Consider the following 13,056-nt stretch of genomic DNA (forward strand, 5'->3'; position numbering starts at 1 on the left):
GCAGCTCTGCATAGAAACCAATTGGCTTCCATGGTTTTTTATTTTTTATATATATATATATATATATATATATATATATATATATATATATATATATATATATATATATATATATATCCTCCCACACTCTAAAGACATGCTGGTAGGTTAATTGTATCCTGTCTAAATTGTCCCTAGTATGTATGAATGTGAGTTAGGGACCTTAGATTGTAAGCTCCTTGAGGGTAGGGACTGATGTGAATGTACAATGTATATGTAAAGCGCTGCGTAAATTGACGGCGCTATATAAGTACCTGAAATAAATAAAATAAAATATATATATATATATATATATTATAATTTTATTTTTTTATTTTTTATTTTTTTTTTTTTTTTGTCGAAACATCATTGAACAACATGAAGTTAAAACCCGATTGGCTACCATGCAAAGCTGCACCAGATTTTGCAATCTCCAGTTTTAGTAAATCATCCCCCAGTGTATAACAGGCTTTAGACAGGAAGTGTTCCGTCCAGTTCCAGGTAAAAATAAAGGTAAAAAAAATAAAAACAGAAAATTTAATACATTGAGAAAAACTTTAGGGCTGGCCATACACAGCGAATTTCTGTGGCTGCAGGAAAGAAATTTGCTTGATTTCCCCCATTAACACACAGTGTTGATTTGGGAATAACTCCTGCCGGGCCATTGTCTTCTCCTGGGGGTAGCCAGAAGAGAAGACAGTGATTATTGCTAGTGGCCATAGCAGCCATTAGTGATAATTGCAAGAGAATCCGGCAGGCTGGTTGTACCCAAGTTGATTAACTTGGCACTTTCAGCCTGCCCATTAACAATTTGAACCATGTATGGCCGGCCATAGGCTCTGCTGCCTGTGATTGCTAGTCTCGGGACATTTTGGAGTGAGATTTGCTGATGTCACTATTGTACTACTTACTGACACATGGAAAACAAAACCCCCTTGCTTTAACAAATACGGCTGTTTTCAAGCAGACCCAGCGCTGAACAAGGCATGGCAAGTCAGTAAAGGAGAAAGGTCCGCTGCAGCGATACCACAATCAATTACTGGAAACTAGTTTGCACTCTACCCTTTCCTCCCTTTTTTTTTTTTTCTTTGGTGTGGGGCACAGTTTTTTAAACTAGTGGCCATTCCTCGATAATTGGTAGGGGAAATTAGTGCTTTGGGCTCTTTTTGATTCAGTCGTCTCCATGCAAACTAGACACTCAAACCGCTCAGAAATATTTAGCCCTTTTGCTGGTGTTTTTGTGTTTAGGAACATTTACAAAAGTGTTAGCGTTTTAAAAAGAAGCGGGCAGCTGCCGACATCCTTAAAGCAGAACTTCACTCAAAAGGAGAAGTTCCACTTGTTTACATCCTCCACTGCCACATTTGCCACTTTTGGGGGGGGGGGGTGGGGTTGAAATGTGTGTGTGTTTTGACAAGTACCTGTTCCCACTTCTGGGTCAGATCGGCGCAGTGATCTACGAGGATGTTCAACCCCCTCCTCCTGCCGCTCCTGTTTATCAATCAGTGGATAGCTGGTGGTCAAGGAGTGGGTCAGCAGGCCGGCTGCCGCATCCTTAACCACTTAAAGCGGGGGTCCACCTATCTATCGTGTTTTTTTTTTTTTTTTTTTTTTTGGAGTTCATTCACAAACTTTTCTTCTCATGATTATCTACTCACATGTTCTGTGTAATAAGTCCGCCTGTGTCCGATTTCGTTGTAAAGAATAACTTATAAAATTCACTGAAGGCGGTTTCCATCTTCATTGTGGGCATTTGAAGCCCACAAGCATGTATTTCCTGGATGCGGTGAATGCTGTGCTCCCAGCATTCACTGAGATGTTGTGATGACACTGTTGCACAATGCATGCTGGGAAGCCTGAGACGAGCTCCCAGGGGACTGTGGGAGGTCTGGGAAAGGCTAGAAACACGCCTACTCCCACGGGAGGAAAACCAGGGAGTGCTAAGAAGATTAGAAAAAAAAGGTAATTACGGCGATTTAAATTTTTTTACACAGCATGTCAGCATCTAGGCAAGGAAGAGAATGCATAGAGATAATGTTCAAAATTTGGGTGGAACCCCACTTTAAGGACTGAGCCACTTTCTGAGATTTGTTGTTTATAAGTTAAAAACTGTGTGTTTTTTTGCTAGATAATTACTTAGAACCCCCAAACATTATACTTTTTTTTTTTACCCTAACACCCTAGAGAATAAAATGGCGGTCGTTGCAATACTTTCTATCACACCGTATTTGCACAGCTGTCTTACAAGCGCCCCTTTTTTTTTTTTTTTTTGAAAAAATACATTTTTTTGAATTAAAAAATAAGACGACAGTAAAGTTAGCCCAATTTTTTTTTATATTGTGAAAGATAATGTTACACCGAGTAAATTGATACCCAACATGTCACGCTTCAAAATTGCGCCCGCTCTTGGAATGGCGTCAAACTTTTACCCTTAAACTCCATAGGCGACGTTTAAAAAATTCTATAGGTTGCATGTTAGAGGAGGTCTAGTGCTAGAATTATTGCTCTCAATCTACCGATCGCGGCGATACCTCACGTGTGTGGTTTGAACACCGTTTTCATATGCAGACCCTACTCGCGTATGCATTCGCTTTTGCACATGAGCTCGGCATGACGGGGAGTTTAAAATTTTTTATTTATTTTTTCTTATTTATTTTAATTTTAAAAAATGAAAAAGAAAAATGGCGCTTTTAAGAGCTGTGGGCAGAAGTGACGTTTTGACGTCGCTTCCGCCCAGCGATGCTATGGAGACAGGTGGGGGCCATCTTCCCCTCTCTCGTCTCCATGCCCAGCAAGGGTGAAGATCCGATTGCCTCCGCTGCTGCCGACGGCTCCGGTAAGCGGCGGAGGGCACCGGAGAGCGGCGGCCCTCTTCTGCCGCCGATAAAGTGATCTCGCGGCAAATCCACCACAGAGACCACTTTTATCGGAAGCCGGACCGCCGGCTGAAGAAGAGGACACTGGGGTTATGGCAGCTAGCTGCTGCCATAACAACAATATTCCCCTTCAAAGTAAAGGACGTACATCATCGTGCGGTGGTTCGGAAGTGGGTTAACAAATGACTCGACTGTCAGCGGGGTTCCCCGTTGACAGCTGAATGTAGGGAAAAGAATTGCCAGCAATGAGAACTTCCGGGGAAAAAAGTGTGGGGGTCCCTTCCTAAGACCTCATGCACACGAGACGCTGTTAAACTCGTGTTCAGAGGCAGTTGGACACTTTTTTTTCAACTGCCCCTGAACCCATTCAATGTTATCCTATGTGTGCAAGTACACAGTCTGGTTTTTTGGCGTTTTTAGGCAGTTGTGTTTAACCTCGTTTTTCCAGAAGCAAAAAAATGGGTTCAGACGCAAAAGTTTTCCACGTTTCAGACGCCAAACACGGCTAAATGCCGGTAGCGTGTTTAGCCGCGTTTGCATTTATAAGTGTTTTTTACAACCCGACTTTGGGGCCCCATATCTCGGGGCCACTAGGAACCCCAAATTTGGTAAGCAAACACAGTGGAACTAGCACTACAACATATCCAAATTTGGGGTTGCTAGCACCAATCGGCCCCAAGATATGGGGCCCCAAAGTCGGGTCACAAAATGTCATTCCCTTTGCAACATGAATTTGGGGCCCCATATCTCGGGGCCACTTGGTGCTAGGAACCCCAAATCTGGTGTGCTTACACAGTTGAACTAACGCTATATCCAAATTTGGGGTTCCTAGCACCAAGTAGCCCCGAGATATGGGGCCCCAAATTCGGGCCACAAAATGTCATTCTCTGCTGCAGAAGTGCTTGACATTTTGTGACCTGACTTTGGGGCCCCATATCTCGGGGCCACTTAGTGCTAGGAACCCCAAATTTGGATATGTTGTAGTGCTAGTTCCACAGTGTTAGCACCAAGTGGCCCCGAGGTACGGGGCCCCAAAGTTGGGTCGAAAAATGTCATTCTCTGCTCTGCAGACGCTTCTAGACGCAAACGCTGCAAAACAGGCATTTCTAAATGCTGGTTTCAGCTTTTAAAAACGTGTTCAGCAGAGTTTGTGCCGGCGTCTTGTGTGCATGAGGCCTTAGGCTCCATGCACACTAGCTTAAAAAAAAAAACCTCTCCTAGCAGCAGTTTTGAGCTTTTTTTGTTTGTTTTCTGCTTCTAGCAGCAAATCGTGTTATCCTATGGTGTTTATGCACACTATTTAGTCTAGAAGTGTTTTTGAAGCTTCAACTTCTAGGAGCAGAAAAAAAAAAGCGTTTTTGAGAGTTTTGCCAGCAGAAAAGAAAGCTCTAAAAAGCTGGAACAAAAACATTGTGAGTGTTTTTCAGGCTTTTTTTAGTGTGCTTGGATCCTCATACTGTAGTGGAAAGTTGCATTAAATGGTGAGTTTTGATGCTGGCTGATTTCAGTAGATTTAGTATGCCAGCAGAAAAAATGGAGCGTTCTATTTATTAGACACGGAGAGACTCAACAAAAATACGAATTTATTGTCAAAATATAACTTTTGTTGTGACAGATTTCCTTTTAAATATTTTTCTATACCATGACGATGTTGTGTAGTACAACAGTTAGACTTTCTTAATCTCATAAACGCATTTACGTCATTCCAACAGTTTTCTCCCACTGAAATCATGCCGGGGCTACTTGCTATCTCAGAGGGTATGGGCACCGAGGATTTCTGGCATTGAACGGGACTTCTGGAATAGTTCTGCTTCATGTACACGGAACGTTTTTACAACCTCTCCTGAACGATCTAACTTGTCAGATCGTAACCCACGTTTAAAACGTCCGTTTTGCCACATTTACATGCCGCGTTTGCGTTTTTAGAAGCGTTTCTAAATATATATATATATATATATATATATATATATATATATATATATATATATATATATATATATATATATATATATATTTTTTTTTTTAATGGCCAAAAAACACCTATAAACTAAACGTGGGTTACCGCATTTAGCTGCCCGAAACGTCGGAAACTTCGGTGTCTGAACTCTTTTTGCCTTTAAAAAAAAAAGGCCTATAAACGCAACTGCCTAAAAACGACATTAAGCGAACCTGTGTACATGTACACATAATATAACATTGGATGAGTTCAGGGGCAGTTGAAAAAAGTGTCCAACTGCCTCTGAACATCCCTTTAGCAGCAGCAGCGTACATGAGGCCTTTATTACTGTCAGCATTTATAATACTGCTTCGGTCGTGCGTTTTTATTGTGGTAATCCTTTGCTGTAAAAAAACTGATTAATATTATGGGTAGCACATGTTTGCAAGTATGAATTCAGCAATTTTAGAGTGTTTGCAATCAAAAATATATCTTAGTTCTGCTTTATGCCTCATTTAGATGTGCATTTGGGGGGTGGTAAATATGAGTGGTTGAGCCTTGGTTTTACTGTTCCTTCGCTGAAAATGGCAACAGACCGGAGTGTTTACATGCTGTGGCTGCATCACGTCTGCAGCAAAAGCTCCCCAGGATGCTTAGAACAGTGGTCAACAAGCCTGCATCCTGTTCAAGCCAATGGGGAAACACTGCAACCCCCCCCAGTGCTGCGTGTTTGTCTGCAAAAAAAAAAAAAAAATTGGGCTAACTTTACTGTTGTCTTATTTTTTTAATTCAAAAAATGTATTTTTTTTTTTAAAAAGGTGCGCTTGTAAGACTGCTGCACGAATACAGTGTGACAAAGTATTGCAACGGCCGCCATTTTATTCTCTAGGGTGTTAGAAAAAAAATTTTATAATGTTTGGGGGTTCTAAGTAATTTTCTAGCAAAAAAAAAAAAGTTTTTAACTTGTAAACACATCTAAAAAAGAGGCCCGGTTAAGGAGTGCTTAATGAATACATCATCCTTTTTTAACCATTGCTTGTCAATCTGCTTTAAGTGAGCTGTAGCCGTACTTCTATTCCTCTGAATAACGTGTGCCATATTTGTTATTTTCTCTCTTTGGCAGAGTCTAGCCCAGCTAGAGATCCTGTGCAAACAGCTCTATGAGACCACAGACACCAGCACACGGTTGCAGGCTGAGAAGGCCCTGGTGGAGTTTACCAACAGCCCAGAGTGTTTGAGCAAGTGTCAGCTGCTGCTGGAGAGGGGAAGTGTAAGTATGGAAAAACTTCAGGTGAAATATGCATTATGGGGGAAAAGATAATGACTTTAACTTTTTGACATTCTTCATTTGTCTGGTATAAATCTAAATTCCCTTTCTAGTGGCTGTCTTTATATCAGATGGTATAATCTGCTTTCTACTAGAATAGTCATTAGGTTTTTTAGGATAAGCCACATTTATTTTGTATTTTTCAGCGCCGACAGTATTGCCAGCAGAAGTCTTTGTTTGTCCTGCTTGTTATATTAAGCAGAAATGTAAACATTGCTCTGGTTCATAGGGGTTGTACAGGTAGGTAAGCTGAAATGGTTATAGTATAGAAAAATCAGTTGATCTGCAACAAATGCACTCAGCATTAAAGTGGACTGATTAGTGTCACCCCTTCCCGTTTTTCTTTTGCTAATTTACTCCAAGCCTCCCACTCTCCTCATCTCTAACTTTGAAGGCTGGTTCACACCAGATGCAATCCAGTGTGGTTTTTTCTTAATCAAAAATGTGGACAGTAGATTATGTGGATTAATTAAAACCAGTGCAGTCAGTTCCAGTGCAGAAAAAAATGTAGAACATGCTGCATTTTTCTTCTGCACAGAACTGTGCTGGATCGCATCAAAAACGCACTGAAATGCATCATCGCAATAGGGGAAAAAAAAACAGGAAAGTTTGGGGGAATGCACAGAAAACGCCAAGAATGCAGTAAAAAACATGCATGTAGAAACGCATTGGAACACATCTGGACTGCGTTAATGCGGTCTGCACCGGCCCTCACACACATTATACTGTAGGTCAAGAGCAGAACGGGGGGGGGGCGGCTAATTAGTGTGCATAGGACACAGGTCAGCTTCAAATTTCTGACCTGATTGAGGCGTTTGTAGCCGTATCCATGCACTTGCAACAACACGGTTGAGTACTGTCCTTGGCGGCCTTGCTTGGGACCCAGGTTGTCCCAACTGCTGTAATCCTCCTGCAGTGTGGTGGTGCCATTTTCTTTCCCCCTTTGTGACGGAGGTATAGTGGTTGCCGCCTCTTCAGAGGACCTGAATTATGGAGGGGGGGGGCTCCTTTTACACTTTTCAAAGAAAAAAAACTTGGTTTTCTAGTTCTCTGGGTCTCATGAAACTACAATACATCTGATCACAGATTGATTGGCAGGGGTGCTGTACTCTTTTCTTTCTTTTCTCTTTTGTAGGGTGAATCTTGACTGGTTTGTAGGGTGGGACAGCTGTGTGGTCAAACCTGTCATTAGAGGGACCAATGGCCCTGAAGTTGGACTTTACCACAGTGAACCTATAAGGGAATTTTTCCTTTAGACAGAGCATTAAAAATGACAAAAATCTGCTCTGCTGAACCACAAATATGCTTCCAAATTTAAAGCTGTAGTAAACTGCTAGAAAAATAACAAACGATGGGTCCCATTGAAGGGTTAAACCATGGTGTACATGGAGCCCTCCAGCACAGTACTGTCACGGTTCCCTGGCACTGCCATCTTCACCTGGCCTTCCTTCTGGCTTCTCAGACTTTGGCTATATGAATGGCCGGGCCGCAGTGACATCACTTCCACACATGCGTACGGAGCTCTGAAGGTCCAGTGTGGTATGCAGTCCCTTCAGAGCGCATGCGCCAGTGTCATCACCAGCTGCACGTTATGTCAATATCTCCTAAACAGTGAAAGTTTAGGAGATATTCACTGTACCTACAGGTAAGTCTCGCTATAGGCTTACCTGTAGGTACAAGTTTCAAAAGTGATTCCACTTTAAACCCAAAAGCAAACCTTTATTATCTGGCAATGTTTCCAAACCTTGCACGTGATGGCTGCATAGTTTCTTCTTCTTCTTTTTTTTTTTTTTTTTTTTTTTTTTTTTTTAGCTTTCTTACATTTTCACCTGATGATTCAGCCAGGAAGTCTGTTTTTCAAAAACATGCTATCCTGCACATGTAGCAGAGGGTTGAGCCAAACCATTTACCACTGAAGGGGGTGCTATTTGACTTTTTAAATTTTTTTTCATATAAAATGTTTATCCCAAAAGGAACAAAACTGCTTGCTGTAACTGATTATAAAGTGTTTCAGCTACAATTTTGTTGGTGTATTTAAATCTGCTAATGCATCTAACGCACCTCTCTCCCCAGAATGACAATGCTGCTGCCCGATGGTGCCCCTGTGCTCCTTCAAGTGGATGTAAACCCTCAAGATTTTTAACCTTTAATGCATTCATTCTATGCATTAAGGTGAATGTGCATTAAGCTCCCCGCAGACACGCCCCTCCCCCTCCTTTCTTTCTTTCTTTTTTTTTTTTTTTTTTTTCCCTAGCCCGATTCGATCCAGTGATGTGCACAAGCGCAGCGGGTGTCTATAGTAGCAGGAGCCATTGGCTCCCGCTGCAGTCAATACAATTCAGTGATGCAGGGGCAGGGCCAAGTCTCGCTGTCTGTCAACTGAGACAGCAGCGGGACTCGGGAGCGCGCCCACACCAGTGCCCCCATGGAAAGTGGCTCTGTGGGGACACCCAATGAAGAGGGGGGGGGCCTGGAGCGCCGGGAGGACACCACAAAAAAGAGGATCGTGGCTGCTCTGCAAAAAAATTACACAGAGCAGGTAAGTATAACATGTTTCTTTTTTATTTTTAAAAAAGGGTTTAAAAGTTTACAACCCCTTTCATATAGAGTGGGGGCTCTCTACAGGAGGTGTGTTACTGGCATCACCAGGTGAAAACATAGGGAAGACCATATTAAAAAAAAAAAAAAAAAAAGGCAGCCACCAGGTCTAATAATTGGTAAGCTGCAGTATATTACATTTTTGGGTTTAATACAGCTTTTAAAGGAAGTGCTAACAATTCTACATTCTACTCAACTGAAAAAAGAAAGTTTTGGCTGGAGTTGGGTTTTGAAGTTACTGAACTAAATCTGTCCTGCATAGGGGTGCAACGGATCGTCAGCTTCGGCCTAGCTCCGGGGCGGCGGCCATCTTGGTATTCCCGGCGGCCGTTTACCACGTGATCGCTCCGTCAAATGATGTAAACAAACCAGCGTCATGTCATGACGCCGGTTTCTCTCTCCCCTTTGTGTACTGATTTGTACAGTGGAGGGGAGAGATCAGATGGCAGCAGTGCCAATGCTCTGCCATGCCCTGCCAATGCTCTGCCATGCCCTGCCAATGCTCTGCCATGCCCTGCCAATGCTCTGCCATGCCCTGCCAATGCTCTGCCATGCCCTGCCAATACTCTGCCATGCCCTGCCAATACTCTGCCATGCCCTGCCAATACTCTGCCATGCCCTGACAATACCCTGCACCCCTCCTGCATGTCTTCTCTAAATCGGCATTCTGCGTTCTTGCAGAGAGATGCAGAAATCTAAAGTCTCCTAGGTAAGAGCTGATGTGTAAAGGTTGTATCTGTATTCTGCGGAGACTGGGTCAGTGAGGTCCCTAAAGGCACCCTGTGCTGTGCTTCACATTTTAGTCATGTGTCAGTCTTTTATCCTGGCCAAAGATGATTGTAACCTGGCCCACTTTATTGAACGATTCTGTACAGGAAGAGAATCTATGAACTATTTGATATAAGAGAAAGTCTAACAAGAGGAGACTGATCCTGAGCACATCCGAGTGGTCACATAACGTATTGGAGTCCCAGGAACAGTAACTGTTTGTGTCCAGCCTACTGCTCCAGCATATGTCACTACAAGATGTATATTGTAACTGATGCTGTCATTGAAAAATTAAGGTTTCACTGTTTAAAGGGATGCAATTTCTGCAGCAATCTGCTTCGAATTTTTAAGCTGCATTGGCTGCAAATTGGGGCAATATCACTTCTGCCTTTATTTTTTATTGCCATGTTATCTCACATACTGGCAGTCAATCGGTTTTTGTTTTGTTTTTAATGGCCCATGTGAGTAATGTTAAGCTGGCCATAGCTCATCTGGTTCAGCAGGTATCAGCCAATATTTGAACCATCTATGGGCAGGCTGATTGTACCCAAGCTGATTTATTGATCGACTGGGGTACAGCCAGCATATTGGAACTTTACGTGCAATTATTGGCAGCGGATATAGCCTCTAGCAATAATCACTGTATTCTCCTGGCAGGGATGGCTCCCTGTGCCATAATATTTGGGGGGGGGTGGGTTCTAAGTAATTCTCTAGCAAAAAATGTTGTTTTGTTTTTTTTGTTTTTTTTGTTTTTTGCCTTATTGTTTGCACTGAGATGCTTTAGAAACCTCCTTGCGCTTTCTGTCTGGCAGATTCTGTAGCTTGAGCAGATTGAATAGAGGAGTACACTATGCTTTACTAATTTTGTAGTCTATGGAATTTGTGTTATATCAACTTGGGAGCTAGTGCAATTCCTAGCATTGTTTTAATGTTTAATAAAAAAAAAATGATTTTTACTTGTGAAAAGTCAGTAATAGGCCTGTTCCTTAAGTGGATAAGTGGGTTTACTGCTTGTTTACTCTACAAGATATACATTTCAAAAGTGTCAGTGTTTGCATTGTTTTTAGGAACTCACTGTATAAGCTAACATTTCCTTTTTCTTTCTTTCCAGTCTTCATATTCCCAGCTTCTTGCTGCCACATGTCTAACCAAACTAGTGTCCCGGAGCAGCAATCCCCTCCCGCTGGAGCAGAGGATCGATATACGTGAGTATACAGCATATGCTTTCAGTCAGTGTGCTGTGATGTGACCCAAAGTGTTAAACTTGACAAACTCATGAACGGCACAAATACATTGAATGATTTCTGATCTATGAAGGATCTGGGGACTTTCTTTTTAGTAATTATAGACAGTATTATAAAGCAGGGATTATTTTTTTATTTATTTATTTTATTGGCTGAAGAAGCGCTCTAGTTAAAGCAAATAGATTTTCTATCATTTCTAATGTCGTGTTTGTGTGGATCTCTTTATATGGCATTTTTATTAACCGCTTCACCTATATTTGAATGAAACCTTTCATGAAAGAAACTTTGTAGGCTACCATTGTTTTACTCTTTCTTCAAATGCTAGTTCCTGTCTGTCATAACCCTTTGCTGTCAATACTTTGAGCTATTGACCCAGAATAAGTATGGGTTTATTCCAATTCTCTCTCGTCCATTGAGGAACATTTGCACACAAGCTCTTTAGGCCAGTCCAGGGTAACCTCTCCCACTACCAGAATGTTACAGGTTTTTTTGCTAATGTCTTATCTACAACTCTGCTGTGAGACTAACTTAAATTTTTTGCTAGCACATTTTTTTTTTGGTCATTTCTTTCTTCAGTTAAAGAGAAGCTCCTGGCTCCTTCAGAAAAAATAAGTCAGCAGCTACAAATGCTGTAGCTGCTGACTTTTAAATTTTAGGATACCTGCCTGTCCACGAATTCACCCAAAACGATTTTTCAATCTCTCAGGTGCTCCTGCCGCCATCCTGGTTAAAGAAAGCCGGTGTTCTATCGGATAGTGCCCGATATCGAGAAGTGCCCGGGATGTACTGCGCATGCACCGCACGGAACAACACAACAGATTTTTTTTTTTTTTTTTACAATCAGCTGTTGAGACGGCGCCTGTGCACAATAGCCGACGGAAGAAATTTTCCTGTCAGATTGTGCCTGCCGATGGCGAGGCATATCCATGTCGGTGAGGGGCGGATTTGTACATGTCGGGGGCGAGTTTTTAAATAATGGGCAGTGCTGCAAAGATGGGGGTGGATTTTGCAAAGATGGCCAGTGCTGCAAAAAAAAATTTTATTCTTCCATTCTTTTCCTGGACGCTTGCGGGGCGTGCCCATCTTTTAAAAATCCGCACCCAACATGAACAAATCCACCCCTCACCGTCATGAACACACCTCGGCAGCGCGTGGCACAATCTGACAGAAAAATTTCTTCCGTCGGCGCATGCACAGTACATCCCAGGTACTATCTGACAGAACACCAGCACTGAAGACTTGCGATTTCACAGCCGGTTCCCTGCTATGCATGCGACAAGTGCGCTGCGCTTTGTGACTGGGGCGGTGGTGGGGGAAGGAGGAGTGGGGTAAACTTTGGGATTATCTGTCATAAAAGTGATCAAAAAAAGACAAAATTACAGGGCAAGTTTCAAAGTAACGAAAAAAAAAAATTAAGAAAAAAAAAAAATTTAAAGCACACCATCCCCTTGTGCTTGCGTGCAGAAGCGAACACATATGTAGGTCACGCCCGCATATGTAAACGGCATCCAAACCACACGTGAGGTATCGCCATGAACGTTGGAGTGAGAGCAATAATTCTAGCACAAGACCTCTTCTGTAAACTGTTAAAAATGTTTAACGCATAGCCTATGGAGATTTTTATGTACCGAAGTTTTGCACCATTCGGTGAGTGTGTCATGTTGGGTATCTATTTACTCGGCGTAACATCTTTCACATTCTACAAAATATGGGGTAAAATACTGTTTTTTTTTAATTCATGAAAGTGTTTGTTTTTTTATTTTAAATTGCATGTGAAAAATTGCTATTAATAATGATTTTATTCCCTAGCGTCTCTGCTAAAAAAAAAAAAAAAACTATATGTAATGTTTTGGGGGCTCTGAGTAATTTTCTAGCTAAAAAAAGTAGGTTTTTACATGTTGGAGAGGAATGCCAGAATTGGCCCGGTATGGAAGTGGTTAATGTTCAATTTGTTCCTGCTTCACGCTTACAGTAACTTTAGTCACCTCCAGGCTAAGGCTGGTTCACACTGCTGCAACCCTAAAGTGAGATTTGCTTGCAACCTCAATGCGACTTTCATGTGACTTTGAGGTTTTGCGACTTTGACAAATCATAATGATACAAAGTGTGACACACATTATTGAACTTACGAATTAGACAAAGAAACTACTTCCTTGTGACCTCTGTGCTTTTAACATTGCAGGCAGTTGTGTCGCAAGGAAAACCCAGAAAAGTAGTGCAGGAACTTTTTTTTTTTTTTGCAACTTGTGTTCAATTGTGTAACACAGAAAGTTGCATAACATTGCAGTC

At 41.9% G+C, this 13,056-nt stretch overlaps 1 protein-coding gene across 3 annotated transcripts in view; it reads left to right on the top strand.

Moving 5' to 3' along the window:
- The window catches only part of XPO7 (exportin 7), a 93,134-nt gene that overhangs the window by 17,048 nt on the left and 63,030 nt on the right, over nt 1–13,056 (top strand). For all 3 annotated transcript variants that reach the window (XR_012243011.1, XM_073622260.1, XM_073622259.1), the window contains exons 2-3: nt 5,954–6,100; nt 10,635–10,728. Coding sequence is in view for 2 of the 3 variants with exons in the window: in XM_073622260.1 (XP_073478361.1) it covers nt 5,954–6,100; nt 10,635–10,728 (241 nt within the window). In the remaining variant the exon portion in view is untranslated. The remainder of the gene's footprint in view (nt 1–5,953; nt 6,101–10,634; nt 10,729–13,056) is intronic.

This window comes from Aquarana catesbeiana, linkage group LG03 (assembly GCF_042186555.1).
Source record: "Aquarana catesbeiana isolate 2022-GZ linkage group LG03, ASM4218655v1, whole genome shotgun sequence".
NCBI lineage: Eukaryota > Metazoa > Chordata > Amphibia > Anura > Ranidae > Aquarana > Aquarana catesbeiana.